Source organism: Macaca thibetana, chromosome 4 (genome assembly GCF_024542745.1).
Source record: "Macaca thibetana thibetana isolate TM-01 chromosome 4, ASM2454274v1, whole genome shotgun sequence".
Lineage (NCBI taxonomy): Eukaryota > Metazoa > Chordata > Mammalia > Primates > Cercopithecidae > Macaca > Macaca thibetana.
In genome coordinates, this window is record NC_065581.1 from 86,086,764 (window position 1) to 86,109,885 (window position 23,122).

At 40.7% G+C, this 23,122-nt stretch overlaps 1 protein-coding gene and 1 long non-coding RNA gene across 3 annotated transcripts; one reads left to right on the top strand and one right to left on the bottom strand.

Moving 5' to 3' along the window:
- Window positions 1-541: 541 nt before the first annotated feature.
- Window positions 542-23,070, bottom strand: SRSF12 (serine and arginine rich splicing factor 12). Of its 2 annotated transcripts, XM_050789543.1 has the most exons (5): window positions 22,857-23,070; window positions 11,840-11,946; window positions 10,113-10,214; window positions 9,805-9,946; window positions 542-3,510 (listed from the first exon to the last, which is right to left on the bottom strand). In XM_050789543.1, exons 1-5 carry the CDS (start codon window positions 22,919-22,921, stop codon window positions 3,141-3,143), a joined length of 786 nt encoding a protein of 261 aa, XP_050645500.1. In that variant the 5' UTR covers window positions 22,922-23,070; the 3' UTR covers window positions 542-3,140. The 2 variants fall into 2 exon arrangements, with proteins under 2 accessions (XP_050645500.1, XP_050645501.1); XM_050789544.1 differs by lacking the exons at window positions 11,840-11,946; window positions 22,857-23,070 and adding an exon at window positions 11,375-11,721 and having other exon boundaries at window positions 10,113-10,236.
- LOC126953844 (uncharacterized) lies at window positions 2,162-16,855 on the top strand. Its single transcript, XR_007725375.1, has 2 exons — window positions 2,162-2,230; window positions 13,953-16,855. It is a non-coding gene; the product is annotated as an uncharacterized LOC126953844 (long non-coding RNA).
- Window positions 23,071-23,122: the final 52 nt, after the last annotated feature.

Genomic DNA, 23,122 nt, shown 5'->3' on the forward strand with positions numbered 1-23,122 from the left:
TGATCTGCCCACCTCAGCCTCCCAAAGTGCTGAGATTGCAGGTGTGAGCCACCATGGTCAGCCAGAAATTTAATGTAGTTTAGAAGGATTACAAAAGTATTTCTACATACCTTTAAATTTTGACTAATTTTGCCTCTGGCAATGGGATCAAAATAAAAGCAGCAATTCTTATTTGTAATGCAACAGCGTGTCTTAGAATAGTTAGATCTCAAGTAAACTTTACAAATAAAGTACTGGAATTAATTTACATTTAAAAATAAATTAGCCCAGTGGCATAAAATTAAATCCGAGGCTCCAAAAAAAATTTCAGCAAATTCCCCTTTTATCTGTTAACACCGAAAAATGTCAGCTGCTATACAGAAATTATTTGTTCATTATTCCTGGGAAAAAGCAAGCAAGCAGCTCTCATGGCAGTCTTTATTTTCTATAACCCTAACTTATCCTCTATGATCCTGAATAAATGGTAGGTAGTACCCCTGCACTGAACTTGGGAAGTACTTAAATAAGTATAGTCACTTTAAAAGAACTGATCACAGATGTCTAAAATTAAAACATTTATTCATAAACAAAGTATCTCTCGTAAATGGGCCAAGAAACAATTCTAAGACAAAAGTGAACCCTAGAATATAGATATTCCCAGAAGACAATTTTCCAAGATACCTAGCCAAACAATTTTCACTTAGTCACAAAAGTAATTTTCATCGAAGCCTACAGTCATTTCTTTTTCTAATTCTGTTCTCTCATTTCTTTCTAAGCATGATCTTAATAAAGCATATACCTGTCAAAGACTTCTCTTTGCAAAAGACACGGGAACGGCAGTCAGGAAGAGGACTTCGAAGCCCAGTCACTCTACTGATCCGAAGTTTATGGCTGTGTGTAACTTAGCCTCTCTGCATCTGTTTCCTTGTCTGCAGTGGTATTAGGTTGGTGCAAAAGTAACTGCAGGATATTTACCTTATGAGAGTGTTGATGGTTAAATACATGAGTGAATAACTTAAAACATACAGAACAGTGCCAAGCATGTACTAAATGCTCAAGAGTTTGAGCTGTTATCATTCCAGCTTTTTAATCAAACCAAATGGTATCCTCCTAAGCAGCCTAGGGATTACAATGACAAACCTAGTCAGAGGTAAATCAAAGGATTAAATATGTTCGGGAATATAGAAATCAATTTGTGAATACACAGTAAAGACACTGTAATCAATCCCTAGTTATTTTTCACAATAGTACCTAGTTATTATTTTTATAGATAAAGGGGTCTTGCTATGTTGTCCAGGCTGGTCTCAAACTCCTGGGCTCAAACAATTCTCCTGCCTTGGCCTCCCAAAGTACTAGGATTACTGGTGTGAGCCACTGTGCCCAGCCCCTAGTTTTTAAAATGATTTCATTTAAGTGTATGATCCCAAACATTTTGAAAATACTAAAAATTACTATCAATATTTGTCTTACTCATTCTTCAGATTATCCTTTAGATATTCAGTAGTGCCACATAATTTTATAACTAAATTTTATTATAGCTGAATACTTCAAAGAGTTGTGGTTTTGAAATAAATTTTGCTATGATTAGAGAAAATCTATTCAGAAAGTAAAATATACATTAATTTATGGCACTTGTCCAAATATTACCAGCATACAAATTATTGTGTAAAGTTGTTTCTTACATATGGGATCTAATAAGCAAAGAAAAATGGAATTTGTATTCAAAACAAATAGAAGCAACACTGGCTCCTATATACTAAAAATATAAGACAGATTTTTTTCTTAAATACTCTGGATAGAAATACTAACTATACATGTTGAGAACTTTTAAGTTTTCATAAGTCGCAAAGTATACAAGTAGAGTTCTATAAATATATCCCCTATAATAATCATATGCAAAATCATTCTATCACAAATACTACCAAAATCCTTTGAAAAACATAAACTACAACACATTTTCAAAGAAATTATTAGTTATAACAACTACAAAAGCAATAAATATCAACAAAGTTATTTGGCTGTCAGAAATGAAGGGCAGTATAATGTAAAATTCAAATAATACGAAATTGTTTTTTGAAGATGTAGTCTTGAGTTTCTTCTTCTTTTTTTTAAGTTTTAGAGACAGGGTTTCACCATGTTGCCCAGGCTGGTCTCAAACTCCTGGCCTCAAGCAGTCCGCCCGCCTCAACCTCCCAAAGTGCTGGGATTACAGGAGTGAACCACCACACTTGGCCAAGTTTCTTAATACAAGGTACTAAACACTCTTTCAAAAATAGTAAGACTTATTCTATATCATTTAAAGTTGAGCAAGAACTCTAAAAAAAAAATTAAGCAGCAGATGAAAAGTAGGTATGTGGAAATAATGGTATGAAATATGATTTTATACAAAATGTACCACTCTTCAAATGTGTAAGGCTTAAAATGAATATTTTTGGATTGTGAGTGTTGCTCAGCCTAATTTTTAAAGAATTAGTCTCAAACCATTCAAAATCCAGTATTTCTCAAAAGTTTTGATATTACTAATGTGGACATGGTACAGGATGCAATTTCATGTCAACTTACCTATACTGTTCTACCCAATAAAATTGTAACCTTTGAGCTTAGGAGAGAATATATCTTTTGAATGTTTGATCTCTATATAAATTCTACTTTTTGGAACGTCAGAATTTTGTAATATGAACTAATATCCACCAGGAATTGGCCCAAGTTTAAACAGAAGACACAAAAGAGACATAGGTGTCAAACAGCTTAAGTCTGCTCTATGCAATTATACAGTCATAGTTACTTTTTACATGAAAGTGCTTTAAAGTCAAAAATATTTGTGTAAAAGGTATTATTAATAGTACTAATCAATTCTATCCAAGTAGAAGTTTAAAAATTAGTTCCAGTTTACTCATTTCCCTTGAAAAGTACCCTTCTGCCACAATGTAAATAAAAAATGGTCCATAAAATGGTGACATTAGACAAATCATAATTTGTAGTGTAGGCCCTTTAAATGGAGACCAAATTTTTATTAATCCAAAGCTAGAGATTTTATTTCTTCCATATGCCCAAAGTAATATCAACTCGCATTTTCTGTATGCCTTAAAGAATTTTTATTTAACATAATGAGAGTTTAATAACTTATATTAAAGACTGCATGGTGCTCTTTCTGTTGCTGTTCACCAACTGTTTTTATGACGGTAACTTCGAGATCTGGAATGTGACCGAAAATGAGAATGCTTTGCTGTTTGTACTTTAGTTTCAGAATTGGTATACCCTTTGGGAGATTTACACGGGGATCTTGCTATTGAGTCAGAATGTCTTCCATGTGATCTTGATTTTGTTCCTGAGCTAGTCTGCTTTTGAGGTGAACTTGACTGTGATTTTCCTATTGACTTGGACCTTTTTTGTAAGGACTTGGACCTTGACCGTCCTCTAGAGCCAAAATTCCTTCTTGGAGTTCTTGACTGCCTTGCTGAGGTAGACCGCCTTGGTAATGATTTGGAACGAGATTTAGACTGGCTATAAGAAAATCGCCTGTGTCGAGACCTGCAAACATCCATAATGTTAGAGCATATATTTCACACAAAATAAGAGATCAGGAAAGAACACTTTGAGGAACTTACATACTTTACATAACATTAGTTATATTTTTACTAGATAAGCTAAAAAATTTCTCATTTTATTATGCATGCTTTTGGTTCAAACATAAGTAACAAGTTTGTAATATTTGTTATACTAGAATACATAGCCAAAAATTTTTACTTTGCTAGACGTATATTATAGGGATCAGTTCTGAAGAATGTACTGCATATTTAGTCTGGGTTATACAGCTCTTAAGAGGTACAAAAATCTGAAGAAAAAAAGATTAAAAAATCAATTACTTACAGTTCGAATAATGCTTATAAAAATAAAAATCTAGATGCAGGACTTTTGGGTCCTGCCATGACAAAACAGCTTGTATTAGACTAATCTTCCCGTATAAAACAGCCATATATATATATACACATATATATATTTTTTTGAGACGGAGTTTCACTTTTGTTGCCCAGGCTAGAGTGCAATGGCACGATCGCAGCTCACCACAACCTCCGCCTCCCAGGTTTGAGCAATTCTCTCTCAGCCTCTGGAGTAGCTGGGATTACAGGCATGTGCCACCACGCCCAGCTAATTTTGTATTTTTAGTAGAGATGGGGGTCAGGCTGGTCTCAAACTCCTGACCTCAGGTGATCCCCCTGCCTCGGCCTGCTAAAGTGCTAGGATTACAGGTGTGAGCCACCACGCCTGGCCGAAAACAGCTATATTGAAAAGCTACACAACACTTATAAAACAGTGTTCAAAGGCACTGGAGGATAATCAATACAAGCAGGAAGAACCTGAGGGATTACAAGCCTTGGCTCTTATTACTAAGACAATTTTTCATTAGCCGGGCATGGTGGCGGGCACCTGTTGTCCCAGCTACTCGGGATGCTGAAGCAGGAGAATGGCAGAACCCAGGAGGCGGAGGTTGCAGTGAGCCGAGATCGCACCACTGCACTCCAGCCTGGGTGACAGAGCAAGACTCCGTCTCATAAATAAATACATACATACATAAATAAATAAAACCATTTTTCAAATGACAGCATGCAGGAGTTGAGCCCAACCAGAAAATGGCTTTTTGACTAAGCTGAAGAGAGAAAAGTTAGAATTCAGGGCTACCAAAATGGGTGGGACATGAGAGGCAAAAACTCTAGAGATGAGTGAATTAGAGATCAAAAAGTACCTCTAAAATTTGCCTACAAATTCTCCTTAAATCACTGGCCATCTTCTAAGTTGTGTGTGTATGGGAAGAGATTCCAAGGGGCCAGCAAAAAACTGGAATTCAGAAATTCAAGAAATGAGCTGAAATTTTTTTCAGACACTTGGTGATGGGGAGAGAGATTAGAGTCCAAACTCCCAAAAGGTCAATGAGGAACATTAGGCAACAACCCAGAAGGGCTACATTCTAGAGGCAAGGACCATGCCCTAGGAATAAATACAAAGCCAAAACGAGCAGCTTTAACAACGCCCAAAACCAAGCCTTAAGATCAAAGTGATCCGCCAGTACTCTGCCTGCTAGAAAAAAAACAACTGTCTTTGGAGAATGATAATGTCATGCAGAGCCTCTACAATTTTTTGTCCATGTCCAACATGCTATTTTAAAAAATTATGAGGCATGTAAAAAAAAAACAGGCAAGAATAACTAAAAACTAAGGAAAATGAAAGGCAAAAGAATCATTCCCAAAGTGATTTGGATATTGGCATCATCAAACAGGAATTTAAAAAATTACTATGAATAATATGTTCAAGAAAATAAGAGGAAAAGACAAAACAGATAAAAAGATAGTTTCAGTGGAAAACTAGAATCTATAAAAAGAAATAAATAGACATTTAAAACTAAAAATATATGATATCTGAAATTAAAATGTCATTAGATGGTCTTAACAGCAATCCGGATTGGATATAGCAGAAGAAATAATGAACTAGGCTGGGTTCAGTGGCTCACGCCTGTAATCCCACTTTGGGAGGCCAAGGCAAGTGGATCACCTGAGGTCAGGAGTTCAAGAGCAGCCTGACTAACACGGTGAAACCCCATCTCTACTAAAAATACAAAAATTAGCTGGCTGTGGTGGCGCATGCCTGTAATCCCAGCTACTTGGGAGGCTGAGGCAGGAGAATCACTTGAACCTGGGAGGCAGAAGTTGCAGTGAGCCGAGATCGCACCATTGCACTCCAACCTGGGCAACAAGAGAAAACCTCCAAGTCAAAGAAAAGAAAAGAAAAGAAAAGAAAAGAAAAGAAAAGAAATAGTTAACTAAAATATCATTAGAAAAACATCCTACTGAAATACAATGCAACAAAAGGAATTTTAAGAAATCCATAGAAGAACACAACAGATGTATAGCATACAGTCACACAGGCAAGAGGAAAGACTGAGTAAGGTAGAAGCAATATTTGAAGAGATAATGGCATAGAATTTTACAAAACTAACAAAAAGCATTAACTCACAATTTCAAAAAGCTCAATAAACCCACGTAGACAAAGAAAACTACACTAGGCACATCACAGTGAAACTGATGAAAACCAAAGTCAAAGAAAAATCTGAAAACTGGCGGGGTACAGTGGCTCATGCCTGTAATCCCAGCACTTTGGGAGACTGAGGCGGGCGGATCACCTGAGGTCAGGAGTTCCAGACCAGTCTGGCCAACATGCAGAAGCTCCGCCTCTACTAAAAATATAAAAATTAGCTGGGTGTGGTAGTGGGAGGCTGAGGCAGGAGAATCGCTTGAATCTGGGAGGCGGAGGTTGCAGTGAGGCAAGATTGTGCCACTGCACTCCAGCCCCGGTGACAGACTGACACTGTCTCAAAAAAAAAAAAAAAAAAAAAAAAATCTGAAAACCTTGCCAGAGAATGAAAGACAAATTACCTTCAAAGGAGCAATCATAAGACTGACAACTGACTATGGATATCAGAAAAACAATGGAATGACATTTTTAAAGAGAAAAATAAAATCACTGCCAATATAGAATTTGATCCTCAACAAAAATATTTCTCACAAACGAGTATTAAAGATGTTTTCAGACAAAAGCTGAGAGAATTCACTATCAGCAGATGCATACTACAAGAAATACTAAATATTCACTGCCCTGGTACTTCCTGGTGAGCTGAAAGAGGAAAAAAAGAAATACTAAATATTTTTTAGACTGAAGAAAAATGATACTAGATAGTAACATTGAACTAGATGAAGAAATTTAAAAAGCTTTCTTTGGAAAATGATAACACCATGCAGAGCCTCTTTAATTTTTTGTTTTGTTTGTTTCTGAGACAGAGCCTTGCTCTGTCACTCAAGCTGGAGTGCAGTGGGGCAAGCATGGCTCACTGCAACCTCTGTCTCCCGGGTTCAAGCGATTCTCCTGCCTCAACCTCCCAAGTAGCTGGGATTACAGGCACATGCCACCATACCTGGCCAATTTTTGTACTTTTCGCAGAGACGGGGTTTCGCCATGTTGGCCAGGCTTGTCTGACCTCAAGTGATCCACCTGCCTCAGCCTCCCAAAGTGCTGCGATGACAGGCATGAGCCACTGCACCTGGCCTCTCTTGAATTTTTTATTATATATTTATACTGAAAATATACTGATGTAGAATATATTCTGGAATAAATTCACAGTCTTTTAGAAATTAAATTTCATTCATTTTGTAGACAGCTGTAGGAAGCAAAATGAAGAAAATGTCCTTGAAAAAAAATCCTAACATAGTAAAAGAAGGATGCTATAATATATTTGGACTAAAGAAAAGGGAGTTGAGGAGCAATTTTAACATTGTTAGGAACATTTAGAGTTCTAACATACACATTCCTTGATATAAAGTTAACAAAGATTTATGGAATACCTTTTTTTTACATTCATTCATTCATTCATTCATTCATTCATTCATTCATTCATTCATTTATTGTGAGACACAGTCTTCCTCTCTTGCCCAGGTTGGAGTGTGGTGATGCAATCATGGCTCACTGCAGCCTTGACCTACTGGGCTCAAGGAGTCCTCACACCTCAGTCCACCCTCTCTCTCCCTCCCTCCCAGTAGCTGGAACAGGTGTGTGCCACCACACCCAGCTAATTTTTTTTAGTTTGTTTTGTAGACATGGGGGTCTCATTATGTTGCCCAGGCTGGTCTCTTGAATTCCTGGACTGATCTTACCCTGGCCTCCCAGAGTGCTGGGATCACAGGTGTGAGCCACTGCACCTGGCCATAATACAATTTTTAAAGAGAGAAAAACTGGGGTCAGGGAGGTTAAGCAATGGTCTTATAACAAGTACAAAGCAGAATAGCATTGTCCTGAAAGATGTGGTCCTTCTATCCCTGATACTCCATAATGACTTGAGACAGTCAAGTATTATACTTTACTTCTACTAGAAGGCAGAAAATGATGTGAATATTCACCTTATTTAAATCGAGCAAGAGAAAAAAACTGGTTCACTAAGGCTGTAATGCATTTAGAAAAATCAATTTAAATTATTTATTTTTTATTTTTTTTTTGAGACAGAGTCTTGCTTTGTCACCCAGGCTGGAGAGCAGTGGAGCAATCTCAGCTCACTGAAACCTCCGCCTCCCAGGTTCAAGCAATTCTCCTGCCTCACCCTCCCAAGTAGCTGGGATTACAGGCGTGTGCCACCACACCTAGCTAAGTTTTGTATTTTTAGTATACACAGGGTTTTGCCATGTTGGCCAGACTAGTCTCGAACTCCTGACCTCAGGTGATCTGCCTGCCGTGGCCTCCCAAAGTGCTGGGATTACAGGCATGAGCCACTGTGCCGACGCTGAATTTTTAGTAGAGAGAGGATTTCAACATATTGCTCAGGATGGTCTTGAACTCCTGACCTCAAGTAATACACCTGTCTTGGCCTCCCAAAGTGCTGGGATTCAGGCATGAGCCACCATGCCTGGTTCATATAATTAATTTCTGTTGTGATAAACTGGCTAGCAAAATAAATAACTTGCAAATACCTTTTCCCCTCCCCCCAAATTACTATTTAATATGTCTTCTTCAAAATATCTTTTCCCCTCCCCCAAAATTACTATTTAATATGTCTTCTTCAATACTTGGAATTTATTCTTGATAACTTATCTTTTATAAGTACATTGATTTACATTAACTTTAGTCAACCACCTTTCACAAGCGATTTTATTATATTTCTTTTTTTTTTTTTGTAGAGATGGGGTCTCACCATGTTGGCCAGGCTAGTCTCAAACTCCTGGCCTCAAGTGATGCTCTCACCTCAGCCTCCCAAAGTGCTGAGAATACTGCACCTGTACGTTTTATTCTATTTCTTCTACATTTAAACATTTTTAAAGTTAAAGATAACAAACTGTTGGGCACATTTAGGAAAATTTTATTTATCTAAAACTTATCACCTTGTTTTTTTTTTTTTGAGACAGAGTCTCGCTCTGTTGCTCAGGCTGGAGTGCAGTGGTGTGATCTCGACTCACTGCAACCTCCGCCTCCCAGGTTCAAAAGATTCTCCTGCCTCAGCCTCCTGAGTAGCTGGGGTTATAGGCGTGTGGCTACCACACCCAGCTAATTTTTGTATTTTTAGTAGAGACAGGGTTTCATCATGTTGTTCGGTTTGGTCTTGAACTCCTGACTTCGTGATCTGCCTGCCTCACCCTCCCAAAGTGCTGGGATCACAAGTGTGAGCCACCGCACCCGGCTGAGTATGTATTTTTTTTTACTTTTTGTTTTCTGCTCACTATATATTATTTTCTCATGTAAAAAGATAAAGTTAAGTCTGTAACTTTAACATAAGAATTAATCCCATAAACCCAAGTTAAATAACAATATATGATAAATAGAGAAGAGTGTTATCTTTTAACAAAAATTGATTATGTTCATACATTAAGCAAAATGACTCAGCTGGACTGTTTATAAAAACTTTAAAATATTTTCCAGGCTGGGAACAGCGGCTCATACCTGTAATCCTAGCATTTTGGGAGGCTGAGGTGGGAGGATTACTTGAGCCAAGGAATTTAAGACCAGCCTGGGCAACATAGCGAGACCTGCGATCTCTACAAAAAATAAAAAAATTAGCCCGGTGTGGTGGTGCACACCTGCACCACAGCAGGTAGTACCTGCTACTTGGGGTGCTGGAACATAAAGAAAATTGCTTGAGTCTGAGAGGTCAAGGCTATAGTGGGCCATGATCGCGCACCACTGCACTCCGGCCTGGGAAACAGTAAGACCCTATCAAAAAACATATATATTTATATATATTTCCTAGAAAAAGTAGAAAATGAAGTTTTTGGTCCTCTTGTATTTTGTACTCACTCTTTAAGGCTGTCTGACCGCCTCCTATTTCTTCCCCATGAAGAACTTCTACTTCGAGTTCTTCTTTGGCTGGGGCTTCTTGATCTCCTGTGATCACTTGGAGAACAAGGATGACGTTCTTTTGATTTCATTTGGCCTGGTGCTGGAACATAAAGAACAAGACTTATGACATAATTTGTTACCTAAACACCACAGTAACAAACACTCAACTAGTAATCATTTACTGAAAGAATTTTAAATTAGAAAATGAGTCATCACTGAAACTCATTCTGCTGAATAAATAAAATCTGGCATTCAGTCACACTTACTTTTGCGATCACCTTGTGCAAACTGTATTTCAATTTGACGGCCACATACCCACTTTCTATTGAGGTTATAAAGAGCGTCTTCAGCATCTCGAACATCTTCAAATATGACTAGCTGTTAAGGACACTTTGAACATGAGATATCAAGTAAACATATTTTAAAAGTATTATTTACATATGAAATGAAATTAATATGAAAATCAAGTTCAAGTTATTAAGCTCACATCTTCAATATAATATGAATAATCAGAAAAAAAAAACTTTCACTTTTTCTCATGAAAACAAATGACCCATTATGATTTAGAGGAGTGAGTCTAAAAATAAAAAGAACAAAACAAACATGTAACTGTACTTTTAGTGTCTACAATAGTGTGGCTGCAGTATGCATGTATAATTTGAAAACAAGAAAACCAAAAAAAAAAAGTCCAAATTTGGCTAGCATTATAAAATTACAAACTGTTTAGGACTCACTCCCTTCTTTCAGATAAAGGATCCATCAGGTTTTTCACTGAATATCAGCATGAAGAAGCCTTTATTCTGAAATTAAAATTACTCTTTCATTAAAAGGCTTTTAAATTCGACATTTAAGAGACATTACTTATAAACAAAATTGCACATATACAAGTGAGTTAAAACAAAAAACTGATTTAGTCCTTTCAAAATGGTATCTACTCTTGAACCTACCACTTCAAACATTTATTTTGTTTTTGTTTTTTGAGATGGAGTTTCCCTCATCACCCAGGCTGGAGTGCAATGGTGTGATCTCAGCTCACTGCAACCTCTGCCTCTCAGGTTCAAGAGATTCTCCTGCCTCAGCCTCCCAAGTAGCTGGGATTGCAGGTGCCCACCACCACACCCTGCTAATTTTTGTATTTTTAATAGAGACGGGGTTTCGCCATGTTGGTCAGGCTGGTCTCAAACTCCTGACCTGAGGGGATCCACCCACCTCAGCCTCCCCAAATGCTGGGATTACAGGTGTGAGCCACCGCACCCGGCCAAACATTTATGTTTTTACTACTTGGGATATAAATATAAAAGAAACATAAGAACAATCTGTAAATATCTGGAATTACATATACTGGTTTGTAATATCCCACTGAACTTCCTTATGTATATGAATTATATAATATTAAATCTAGCTATAATGGAAATTAGCTATATAAAAATAAATCACTTTTTTTAGGAGGTTGTTCACTGGTTTAATTAAAAAAATAACAAACAGAAAAAGCTCAAGATACGCAATATAAAACGAGACTGGCAATTACCTCAATGTCACTTGATCTTGAACCTTGACCTTTACTCTTTAAGGCTTGCAAGATGGACTTTACAAGAGACGCAGAACCAACAAAATCAGACTTGGCTTTGACTCTGGAACTCTGAGTAAATGTAGGAAAGCCGAAGTCTCAACCTGGTGTTGGCTTTGTCTTTTGCTTGATAAAGACTTCCCCTCTTCCAGGTCTTTATATCTGTGTCCACCCTCCCTCTTTACTCCTTGATGCTTGAACTTTAGGTGCCTTTTGTCTCGCCTGCTGGGTTTATGCTTGGATTCTAGCTAACAAGTTGGTTCAAACTGGGGGGTGCTTGCCAGCTACTGTGGACTGCTTTAGATCTTCTGAGATAAAGAAATAAACACATTTAATTAGGCAATATTAATCTCGTAACATATGCTACTGAATACATATACGTATAAGCACGCATATACAGTATTTCACATGCACACAATAAAGGATATTGAACATAAGCAAATCCTCTTGGGCGGCGAGTGTAGAAGTCAAGTGGAATGTAAACGTCTACTATAGGGCCATATCGACCAAACTCACGGCGCAAGTCCTCAGGCCTGAAGTGTTTTAGAAATAAGGCAAAGAAATATGAATAGCTGGATTAAAATATTTTGCCTACAGAAATCCTCTTGAAACCTTCAAAAGAAAGAACATCATCTAGACCAGCATTATCTAAAATTGTTTTTTGTAAGAATCATGCAGGTTTTGAAAGAAAGGGAAAAAAAGGAAAAAAAAATTATCAGGCCAGGCGAAGTGGCTCACACCTGTAATCCCAGCACTTTGGGGGACCAAGGTATGTGGATCACTTGAACCCAGGAGTTCAAGACCAGCCTGGGCAACATGGTGAAATCCTATCTCTACAAAAAAATACAAAAATCAGCCAGGTGTGGTAGCATGTGCCTGTAGTCCCAGCTACTCGGGAGGCTGAGGTGGGAGAATCACCTGAGCGTGAGGAGGTTGAAGCTGCAGTGAGCCAAGATCACACCACTGCACTCCATCCATCCTGGGTGGCAGTGAGACCCTGTCTTTAAAAAAAAAAAAAAAAAGAAAACACCAAAAAACCTCCCCAGATTCTCACACCTCTCTTAGAGGTTCTGATTCAGGAAGTCTGGATTAGAGGCTGGAAATCTGTATCTTTACAAGCACTCTAGGTGGTTGTTACACTTAATTTCCAGAAACACTGACCCAGGATATCCACCTCTGAAAGTTATTATAAGATCTAATAAGTAATTGTTGCACTAAGAACACATTCATTTTGCCTCACTTTAATTTCATGTTTATGTTAATCTTGTTTTCAGATAGCAAGCATTAGATTCTAAAGAAGTCCTAAAATTATTTATCAGGGTTTAAAGAAAAATGGATGTTTTAATATTAAACATAAAACAAAGTAACTACTGTATTCCCAAATTTGATAGGTATTTCGAGCCTGCTATATGCCTTCTAGTGTGATTAGGAACTTCAGAAGGGATACCAAAAAAAATTAAATAGCATGATATTCATCTTCATGGAGCTACAATTTAACTGAAGAGACAAAATATTTAGCAATAATAGCTAACAGTTACAGTGCATTTATATATTAGCCACTGTTCACCTTACAACCACTTAATTCTTACAACTTCCCTGTGGTTATTTACAGATGATATAGACAAATTACGGGTGATACAGACAGATTTCAGGTTATTTACAGGTGATACAGGCAGATTACAGGTGACACAGACAGATTAACCCTTCTAAGGTCACTGAGCCAGCAAGTGACAGAGCTAGAAATCAAATTTTCAGTCTCACACTGGTGCATCTTAACCACTACACCCTACTGCTTCATGGTGCTATCATAGGGATTCAGCATCAAGCTATGATCATACAATGTGGCTCGGGAGAAATAAAGATTCAAAGATGACTAAGAAGCTTTGAACTTGGACAAACGGAAAAAAGATGGTGTCAGTGACAAAAACTAGAAGAGAGCTAGATCAAAGAGGAAGAAAAGAGGCAAAAGCAACTTTCAGGTTTAGAAATGCAAAATTTGAGGTGATGGTAGAACATCGATAAGAGTTCTATAAGCAACAGAAAATTGTGATTATATGCATTATATTAATTAGTGTGTATTAATATAATTATTAGAAGCCAGTGATTAAGGCTAGAGATGGGGATTTAGAAATTATTACATATAAGACTCAACAAAAATTGACTAAGCATCTGCTATATGCCAGTAGCTCAGTCAATATTATGACATACTTTTATTTCATTTAATACTAATAGAACATGTTTGTTTTTACTATTAGTTTTTGAGGACAGGGACAACGTCTTTTTCTTTCACTTATTCAGAATTCAGCAAATACTTATTGAGCGTCTACTATGTGCCAGGCTCTAGGAATATGAGAAACAAGAAAAACACAATTCCTGCTCCCACTGACCATGGAGTGGTATAAAGGGTCTCGACCTCTCCTGAGTCCTGTAATCATCTGTGAAGGGATGTTACAGACATAGGCACTCCAACCTGATGCATTAACTCTGGACCTAATTAGTATTTTCCTTAGTGAGGCCCAGTTATGTTTTATTTTTTCAGGATTTCATAGGCAATTCTGAGACTGAAGGTTGAGAATCACTGCTAAAGTAGGTGTCTTCACCAGCGTATCTCTGTACCTAATGTAGCTGCTGGTAGGTACTCAATACACATTTGCCTATCAATGAATAAAGAATACATTACTGTTACCATTTAAGAGTTAAGGAGACTGAAGGTGAGAGAAGTTACCTTGCCCAGCGATCTACACAGCCAGTAGCAGAGCTAGGATTCAAATGAAGGTCTTCTAAGACAACAAATCCCATCAACCAAATGTAGTGGCTAAGAGGAAACGGACCACAGATAATATAAAGGAGGAGGCTGGAGCACTGTGTGCCAAAGAGGTCTGGAGTCCTGGAAGCCAAGGGTGATGGGAGTTGGATGGAACAGGTCTTTTCAAAAGAGCCAATTCCCATTCACTGTCTCCACTCCCTCACCTGTTAGCTGTTGTTTTGTTTTCATTTATTTTTGTACTTTTGGTATGATCTACTTCAACATTCAAAAAAGTACAGAGAATAATAAACACCGATGTATCTACCAACAAGATTTATTTTCTGGCCGGGCCAGCTGCCTCACGCCTGTAATCCCAGCACTTTAGGAGGCCGAGGCGGGCGGGTCAGGAGACCGAGAACATCCTGGCTAACACGGTGAAACACCGTCTCTACTAAGAATACAAAAAATTAGCCGGGCGTGGTGGTGGGCACCTGTAGTCCCAGCTACTCGGGAGGCTGAGGCAGGAGAAAGGCGTGAACGCGGGAGGCGGAGCTTGCAGTGAGCTGAGATTGCGTCACTGCACTCCAGCCTGGGTGACAGAGCAAGACTCTGTCTCAAAAAAAAAAAAAAAAATTATTTTCTCAGTATTTGACATACTTGCCATGATTTTTAGTATTTTTTAAAGAAATATTACATCCTTCTGTTACCAATGGAGGGTCTTGACTATGAGTCCTCCAGGTTCTTGGCATTTTTAATGAAGAATTGGACAAAATGCACAAAGCAATGAAAAAATGAAGCAATGAAAGCCAGATATACTGAAATGAAAAGATACTCCACAGAGTGGGAGCAGGCTCAAGCAAGCGGCTCAAGTGCATCAGTTATAGAACTTTCTAGGGTTTAAATACCCTCTAAGGTTTTCCATTGGTTACTTGGTTACACCCTATGTAAATGAAGACTTGGCCCACCACCAGTCTGGTGGAGGGAGGCGACCAATCAGAGGCTGAAGCAAAGCTACAAAGTTACACATGAAGACTTGGCCTGGGACCAGTCTGATTGGTTGCAGGAGGGGACCAGTCAGAGGTACTTTCCATTTTTTATCTGTAATACAATGCAAAGGGAGTAGCCTCTGATCCTTTTGTTACTTGGGTGTAGAGAGGTGGAGTTCTCCTTTTGATTCCGTTCTAGGAAGTCAGTGTGAATCAGCCTTAGGTTTCCTGCCTCCAGACCCTATTCTCCTGTTTCAGTATCACTAGCAGAGAAATTGGTAGGCTGGAGGGTATGCCTATCTCAGCTTCACTACATGTTCTTCAGAGTGGCCCAACCAACTTACATTTCCAAAAACATGTGCTAGAATTCCCACTGTTGCCCAGGCATGGCGGCTGACACCTGCAATACCAGCAGTTTGGGAGGCCAAGGTGGGAGAACTGCTTGAGCACAGGCGTTCAAGATCAGCCTGAGCAACATAGTGAGACCCCATCTCTACAAAAAAATTTAAAAAAATTAGCTGGGCGTGGTGGCTATAATCCCAGCTACTCAGGAGGCTGAGGAAGAAGGATGACCTGAGCTCAGGAGTTTGAGACTGCAGTGAGCTATGATCATGCCACTGCACTCCAGTCTGGGAGACAGGGTGAGACCTGTTTTGTCTTTTTTTTTTTTTGGAGATGGAGTCTTGCTTTGTCACCCAGGCTGGAGTGCTGTGGCGCAATCTCGGCTCACTGCAGCCTCAACCTCCCAAGTAGCTGGGATTACAGGCATGTGCCACCACACCCAGTTCATTCTATTATTAGTAGAGATGGGATTTTGTTATGTTGGCTTTTAAAATTCCTCTTGAAAATATGTTGTAGTTTTTGGTGCACAGCGTTCTGCATGTTTTTTGTTAACTGTTTTCCTAAGTATGCCTTTTGATGCTATGGTCAATGCAATTTTTAAATTGTCATTGTTTTCAATTGTTTGCTGTTAATATACAGAAATAAAGGTTTTGTAAATTTACCTTATATCCTCATAACTTACTAAACTTACTAGTTCTAGCAGTTTTTTTGTTCATTCCCTAGTATTTTCTATGTAAACAAATATGTCACCTAAGAATGGTTACTTATATCTTTCCAATTTTTGTATTTTATATCTTTTTCTTGCCTTGTTGCACTGGTTAGGACCTGCAATAAAATGTTGGAGGTTGTAAGAGTGGCATTCTTTTCTTGTTCCTGATTCTACAAGGAAAGCATTGTCTTTCATCAAGTATGATGTTAGCCATGTTTTCTATAGATGACATTCATTATGTTAAGAAGTTCTCTTCTATTCCTAGTTTGCTCACACTTTCTGTTTTTTTTGTTTTTGTTTTTGGAGACAGGGTCTCAGATCTCACTCTGTCACCTAGACTGGAGTTCCATTAATACACTATATTTGACATTAAAAAATTATTCCTTTATACACTACAAAAGCAAAGATATTATTTTTCCTAAGCCACATCTTGTTTCACCAGTGAAAAGAAACACAACACAAATTTTAAAACTTATGTATTTTGATACCGAGTCTCACTCTGTTGCCCAGGCTGGAGTGCAAGGGCGTGATCTTGGCTCATTGCAACCTCCTCTTCCCCGGTTCAAGAGATTCTCGTGACTCAGCCTGCCTGGGATCCTCAGGTGAACCGCCCACCTCGGCCTCCTAAAAGTCCTGGAATTACAGGCATGAGCCACCTCTCCCAGCCTAAAACTTATTTTTAAAATTTCTTCAGTTCTTGTGTTCAATTTCATTTCTGTCAAATTTTACACTAATTCACAAAGCCTTTTAGTGTCTTCTGCTTTTAATTTTCTAAAAATTGATTTTGTTTTAAAACATTCCTAGTAAATAAAATTTGAAAAATATTTGAAAAAAGAGGAAAATTAAGTCCTACTGTCCAAATGAATTTCTTTCTAGTCTCATTTTCTTTTCTTTCTTTCTTTTTTTTTAGAGACAGGGTCTTACTCTGTTGCCCAGGCTGCAGTGCAGTGGTGCAATCATAGCTTGCTCCAACCTTGAACTCCAGTACCTAGGACTACAGGCACACATCACCATGCCCGGCTAACTTTTTTTTTTGTAGAGATGAGGTCTTGCTATGTTGCCCAGGCTGGCCTTGAACTCCTGTCCTGAAGGGATCCTCCTGCCTTGGCCTCCCAAAGCACTGGGATTACAAGCATAAGCCACTGAGCCTAGCCCTAGTCTCATTTTCCATATATAGTTTTTCCTTTTTTCATTTTTTAATATAGTTATGCACCACATAACAATGTTTCAGTCAATGATGAACCATATATATCATAGTGGCCCCATAATAACAAAGCTGTCCTAGACAGGTGTACCTTTTAAAAAATCTCGTACACCATATTTTTAGTGTCTTTTCTATGTTTAGATACATGTAGGTAAATGTCTTACAATTGCCTACAGTATTCAGTATTGTAACATGCTATACAGGTATGTAGCCTAGAAGCAACAGGCCTTACCACATAGCCTAGGTGTGTAGCTGGCTTTACTATGTAGTAGGTTTGGGTTTGTACAACAACAGTATCACCAAATGGATTTGTCAAAACCTGTCTCTGTCCTTAACTGATGCATGACTGTAATTGAAATCATGCTGTGTATATAATTTTACATATGTTTTATTTAACATTTTATCCCAGTGATTTTTTTTTTTTTTTTTTTTTTTTTTTTTTTTGAGACGGAGTCTCGCGCTGTCACCCAGGCTGGAGTGCAGTGGCCGGATCTCAGCTCACTGCAAGCTCCGCCTCCCGGGTTCACGCCATTCTCCTGCCTCCGCCTCCCGAGTAGCTGGGACTACAGGCGTCCGCCACCTCGGCCGGCTAGTTTTTTGTATTTTTTAGTAGAGACGGGGTTTCACCGTGTTAACCAGGATGGTCTCGATCTCCTGACCTCGTGATCCGCCCGTCTCGGCCTCCCAAAGTGCTGGGATTACAGGCTTGAGCCACCGCGCCCGGCCTTATTTAACATTTTATCCCAGTGATTTTTTTTTTTTTTTTTGAGACACAATTTCACTTTGTCACCCAGGCTGGAGTGCACTGGCCAGTATTGGCTCACTGCAACCTCTGCCTCCCAGGTTCAAGCGATTCTTCTGCCTCAGCCTCCCTAGTAGCCGGGACTACAGGCAACTGCCACCACGCCCAGCTAATTTTTGTATTTTTAGTAGACACAGGGTTTCACCATATTGGCCAGGCTGGTCTCGAACTCCTGACCTAGTGATCTGCCCACCTTGGCCTCCCAAAGTGCTGGGATTACAGGTGTGAGCCACCACGCCTGGCCCAATTTTTTCTATTATTAGTAGAGATGGCGTTTCACTATGTTAGCCAGGCTCATCTCGAACTCCTGACCTCAAGTGATCCACGCGCCTCGGCCTCCCAAAGTGCTGGGATTATAGATGTGAGCCACTGTGCCAGGCCCCAAAGATTCTGTTTATAAGCATACTAAATGTTAAAGGCTATTTATTTAATTATTTTTGAGACAGAGTCTCACTCTCACCCCTGGAGTGCAGTAGTGCAATCTTGACTCACTGCAGCCTTGACCACCTGGGCTCAGGCGATCCTCCTATGTCAGCCTCTCAAGTAGTTTGACAACATGTGCGCACTACCACACCTGGCTAATTTTTTAATTTTTTGGTGAGACAGGGTTTTGCCATGTTTCCCTGGCTGGTTTCAAATTCCTGAGCTTAAGTGATCCACCTGCCTCAGCCTCCAAAAGTGCTGGGATTACAGGCATGAGCCACTGTGCCCTACCTTTAAAGCTAATTTAAAACGTGTTTACATGTCACATTGCTAACTTATACTGTATACCACTTTGTACTAAAAAGTTAATGATTACATGTGATGATTCTAACTTCATATCATCACTCACCTGCTATTCGATCTTAGGCAAAATACTTAACCTAAACGTTGGTTTTTCATCTGTAAAATGGGGTTAATAAAGAACATATGGCCAGGCACAGTGGTTCACGCCTGTAATCCCAGCGCTATGGGAGGCCGAGGTGGGCAGATTATCTGACGTCAAGAGTTCGAGACAAGCCTGGCCAACATGATGAAATCCCGTCTCTACTAAAAATACAAAAATTAGCCAGGCATGGTGACACACGTCTATAATCCTGGCTACTCGGGAGGCTAAGGCAGGAGAATTGCTTGAGCCCAGGAGGTGGAGGTTGCAGTGAGCTGAGACTGTGCCACTGCACTCCAGCCTGGCTGACAGAGCAAAACTCTGTCTCAAAACAAAACAAAACAAAACAAAAAAAACACCGTACATTATAGGGTTACTGCGAAAATTTAATATATGTAAGGTTTTTAGTATGGCACCTAGTACACAGTGAGTATTCAACAAATGTTAGAGATTATTTCATTCATGCAATATAATCTTGTAGATTTTGATTGTATGCCAGTGGTAGAGCTAAAAAAAAAAAAAAAAAGTGAAAAAATGGAAAAGGAAATCTGTAAATCTCAACTATCAGTCTCAATCACTCATTGGTGAATGAAGTACATAGATCAGAGATCAGGTGTCACCTGCAGATGTGTTTTATTTGGCCTACACAACGTTTAAACATTTAAAACCATGTGTATAAACATGAAATTGCCAATATTTTACTGCTTTTATTTTTTATTTTTAGTTTTTGAGACAGAGTCTTACCCAGGCTGGAGTGCAATGGTACGATCTCGGCTCACTGCAACCTCCACCTCCCAGGTTCAAGCGATTCTCCTGCCTCAGCCTCCAGTAGCTGGGATTGTAGGTGTGCACCACCACGCTCAGCGAATTTTTTGTATCTTTAGTAGAGCCTCAGTCTCCCGAGTAGCTGGGATTGCAGGCGTGCACCACCACGCTCAGCGAATTTTTTGTATCTTTAGTAGAGACGGGGTTTTACCATGTTGGCCAGACTGGTCTTGAACCCCTAACCTCGTGATCCACCCACCTCAACCTCCCAAAGTGCTGGGATTACAGTGTGAGCCACCGTGCCCGGCCACAGCTTTTATTTTTTTAAACTTTCTAAAGGTCTCCCTGCCCCAGGCTGGAGTGCAGTGGTGTGATCATAGTTCACTGTAACCTTGACCTCCCAGGCTCAAGTGATCCTCTAACCTCAGCTTTCCCAGTAATTGGGATTACAGGTGTCATACACCAGGCTATATTTTACAGCTTTATTTATTTTTTGAGACAGAGTCTCACTCTGTTGCTCTGGCTGGAGTGCAGTGGCCTGATCTTGGCTCACTGCCAACCTCCACCTCTGGCGTTCAAGCAATTCTCGTGCCTCAGTCTCCTGAGTAGCTGGGATTACAGATGCCAGCCACCATGCCTGGCTAATTTTTGTATTTTAGTAGAGACGAGGTTTCACCAGGTAGGCCAGGCTGGTCTCGAACCCCTGGCTTCAAGTGATTCGCCCACCTCAGTCTCCTAAAGTGCTGGGATTACAGGTGTGAGCCATCGCGCCCAGCCTTATATTTTACAGCTTTCAAATCTACAAATGGGATTTTCTTTCTTTTTTTTTTTTTTGAGACGGAGTCCTCACTCTGTCTCCCAGGCTGGAGTGCAGCGGCGCAATCTCGGCTCACTGCAAGCTCCACCTCCCCGGTTCACACTTCTCCTGCCTCAGCCTTCCAAGCAGCTGGTAATACAGGCGCCCGCCACCACGCCTGGCTAATGTTTTGTATTTTTAGTACAGACAGGGTTTCACCGTGCTAACCAGGATGGTTTCCGTCTCCTGACCTCATGATCCCCCCGCCTCAGCCTCCCAAAGTGCTGGGATTACAGGCGTGGGCCACCGCACGCGGCCACGAATGGGATTTTCATATGATTCAACTTAATGCTAACATCTAAAGACTGAGTTTACACATACAAAATCCAGATTTCTGATTTCTCTTTAAAACTAGGAAGATATGTTAACAGTAAGTCCAGATGTCTACATGGCAGCTGTCAGCTGGAGCCCAGAGGCAGATGCTGCTCCTTTTAGATGGCATATTTCCTTTTCTATTTGCTATTCTATTTCTATTTGATAGTCCACACCATCCTACTGTGCCTTATAACCTGGCAGCCTCACTCGTTTATATTACCCTGGCTGGCCCCTGTGAACCATTAGAATTGGAAACCTTTGATTTTTCTACAGACACCCTGAAAAGGCTTGATGCTTATTCCGTTTTCAAGTTGTCTGTTCAACTGCGAAGTTTTTAAATTCTGCCCAAATCATGAATTTTGTTCGTGTTTTCTATGTAATATATTGATAAACAGGCTGAGAGAAGAAATGTAAACAAGGCACCTTTTAGATGTTAACTAAGATATATTAATCACAGCATATAGTTGTGATACGTGTACTTGGGGTGATCAAATAAAAAATACTTGGCCGGGCACGGTGGCTCACGCCTGTAATCTCAGCGCTTTGGGAGGCCGAGCTGTGCGGATCACTTGAGGTCAGGAGTTGGAGACCAGACTGGCCAACATGACGGAACCTCGTCACTACTAAAAATACAAAAATTAGCCGTGTGTGGTGGCATATGCCTGTAATCCCATCTACTTGGGAGGCTGAGGCAGGAGAATCGCTTGAACCCAGGAGGCAGAGGTTGCAGCGAACCAAGATCGGGCCATTGCACTCCAGCCTGGGGGACAAGAGCGAGACTTAGTCTAAAATAAAATAAAATAAAATAAATAACTAAAAAATAAAAAATACGTAACATTTATTTACTTCTCAAAGGTAAATTATAATACTTATCTCAGATGAGTATGGAGTCAAGAGCTCCATATATCTGTACCTGTCTAGTCAGTCCCAGGTAAATCACTACAACGCTTAGCTTCCGCTCTCCCTTATATACAATAAAACAGTACTGCATAGGTATAAAGGTTGGGGGAAGTAAATGAAGTAAGCCCAGTGAAATGAAAATGTCTATTAACACAGTTCCCTCTCCCCTGCCCCCAATTTCTCCAGCTCCATTAAGGAAGGAAGTGCTATATGAAGAAGTCATTCCTTAATATGTGTTCAGACACTCTGTAGACAGAATTCTCAAAAGAGGGGTAGGGCATCAGGATCAACCAGGTGAGTCTACCCTCAAGCCATTAAAAAGGGTGTTAATACTAGACTCAGAACTTTAAAAGAAAAACGCACCGATCTCATTCATTGAAGTTATTTTTTGTGTGCAGAATAAAATTGTGTGAATAAAATGCAAGCAGCACCGTCTGTAAGTAGACCACAACCGGGGGAAAGAAACTGTAAGGCCCGAGTACGCATTATGGTACAGTACGTTCTCACCAGCTCCAATTCCTCTTCATCTAGGAGGGTTGGACGCGCGGTTTTATCAGGGCACGGCGACAAAGGGGCTGAAACGCGGGCACTCGCTGGAGCGCAAACCCTCCCGACTCGAGGCGGGGAGAGATCTGGGCTCCGGAGAGGAGTGCCCCGTGCCCCACGGCCCGCCGGCTGCCGCGCTGAGGCGCGGAAAGCGGCGCGGGCCCGGCAAGGGATGTGCGCGGCGCCGGGGCTGAAAGCTGGCCGAGAGGGCGGAGGCGCGAGTCCCGCCCAGGCCGCGGAATAGTCCGCGGGCTCACACCTCCCCCGGGGAGGCGCCTCCGCCGGCAGCGCAGCCTAGGCCCGCGGGGAGGCTCCGCGCAGCCCCGCCGGGCCTCGGCCGGGCTCCGCGGCGCGGCCGTTACCCCGCCCCTCCTCCGAGCCCCCAACCTGCAGCCGCGGCCGTTCACCTGGTGGCATCCGCGACGTTCCTGATGAACAGGGAGGTGTTGGGGGGCCTCGTGTAGCGAGACATGACCGCTTCCTCCGTTCCCTCCGGGTGTGCCAGCGGCCGCTAGTCTCGCTCAGTCTCCCGCTACCGCCGCTGCCGCCACAGGAGCTCCGCCGGCCCCCGGCGCGACCCCCACCCCTCGGCCTCAGCCCCGCCAGCGCGCAGCCGCAGAGGCCGGCGCAGAGGGGGCGCAGCGCGGCGCCAGCCTGGACGCACGGGCCGGGG

Excerpts from the sequence above, each read along its gene's own strand:
- SRSF12 (XM_050789543.1), bottom strand. The coding sequence starts at position 22,921 with ATGTCTCGCTACACGAGGCCCCCCAACACCTCCCTGTTCATCAGGAAC. Across the intron at positions 10,215-11,839 it reads AGGATTTGCTTATGTTCAAT|TTGAAGATGTTCGAGATGCT; the intron begins ATCCTTTATTGT and ends AGCTAGTCATAT. Across the intron at positions 9,947-10,112 it reads TGCACAAGGTGATCGCAAAA|CACCAGGCCAAATGAAATCA; the intron begins GTAAGTGTGACT and ends TTTATGTTCCAG.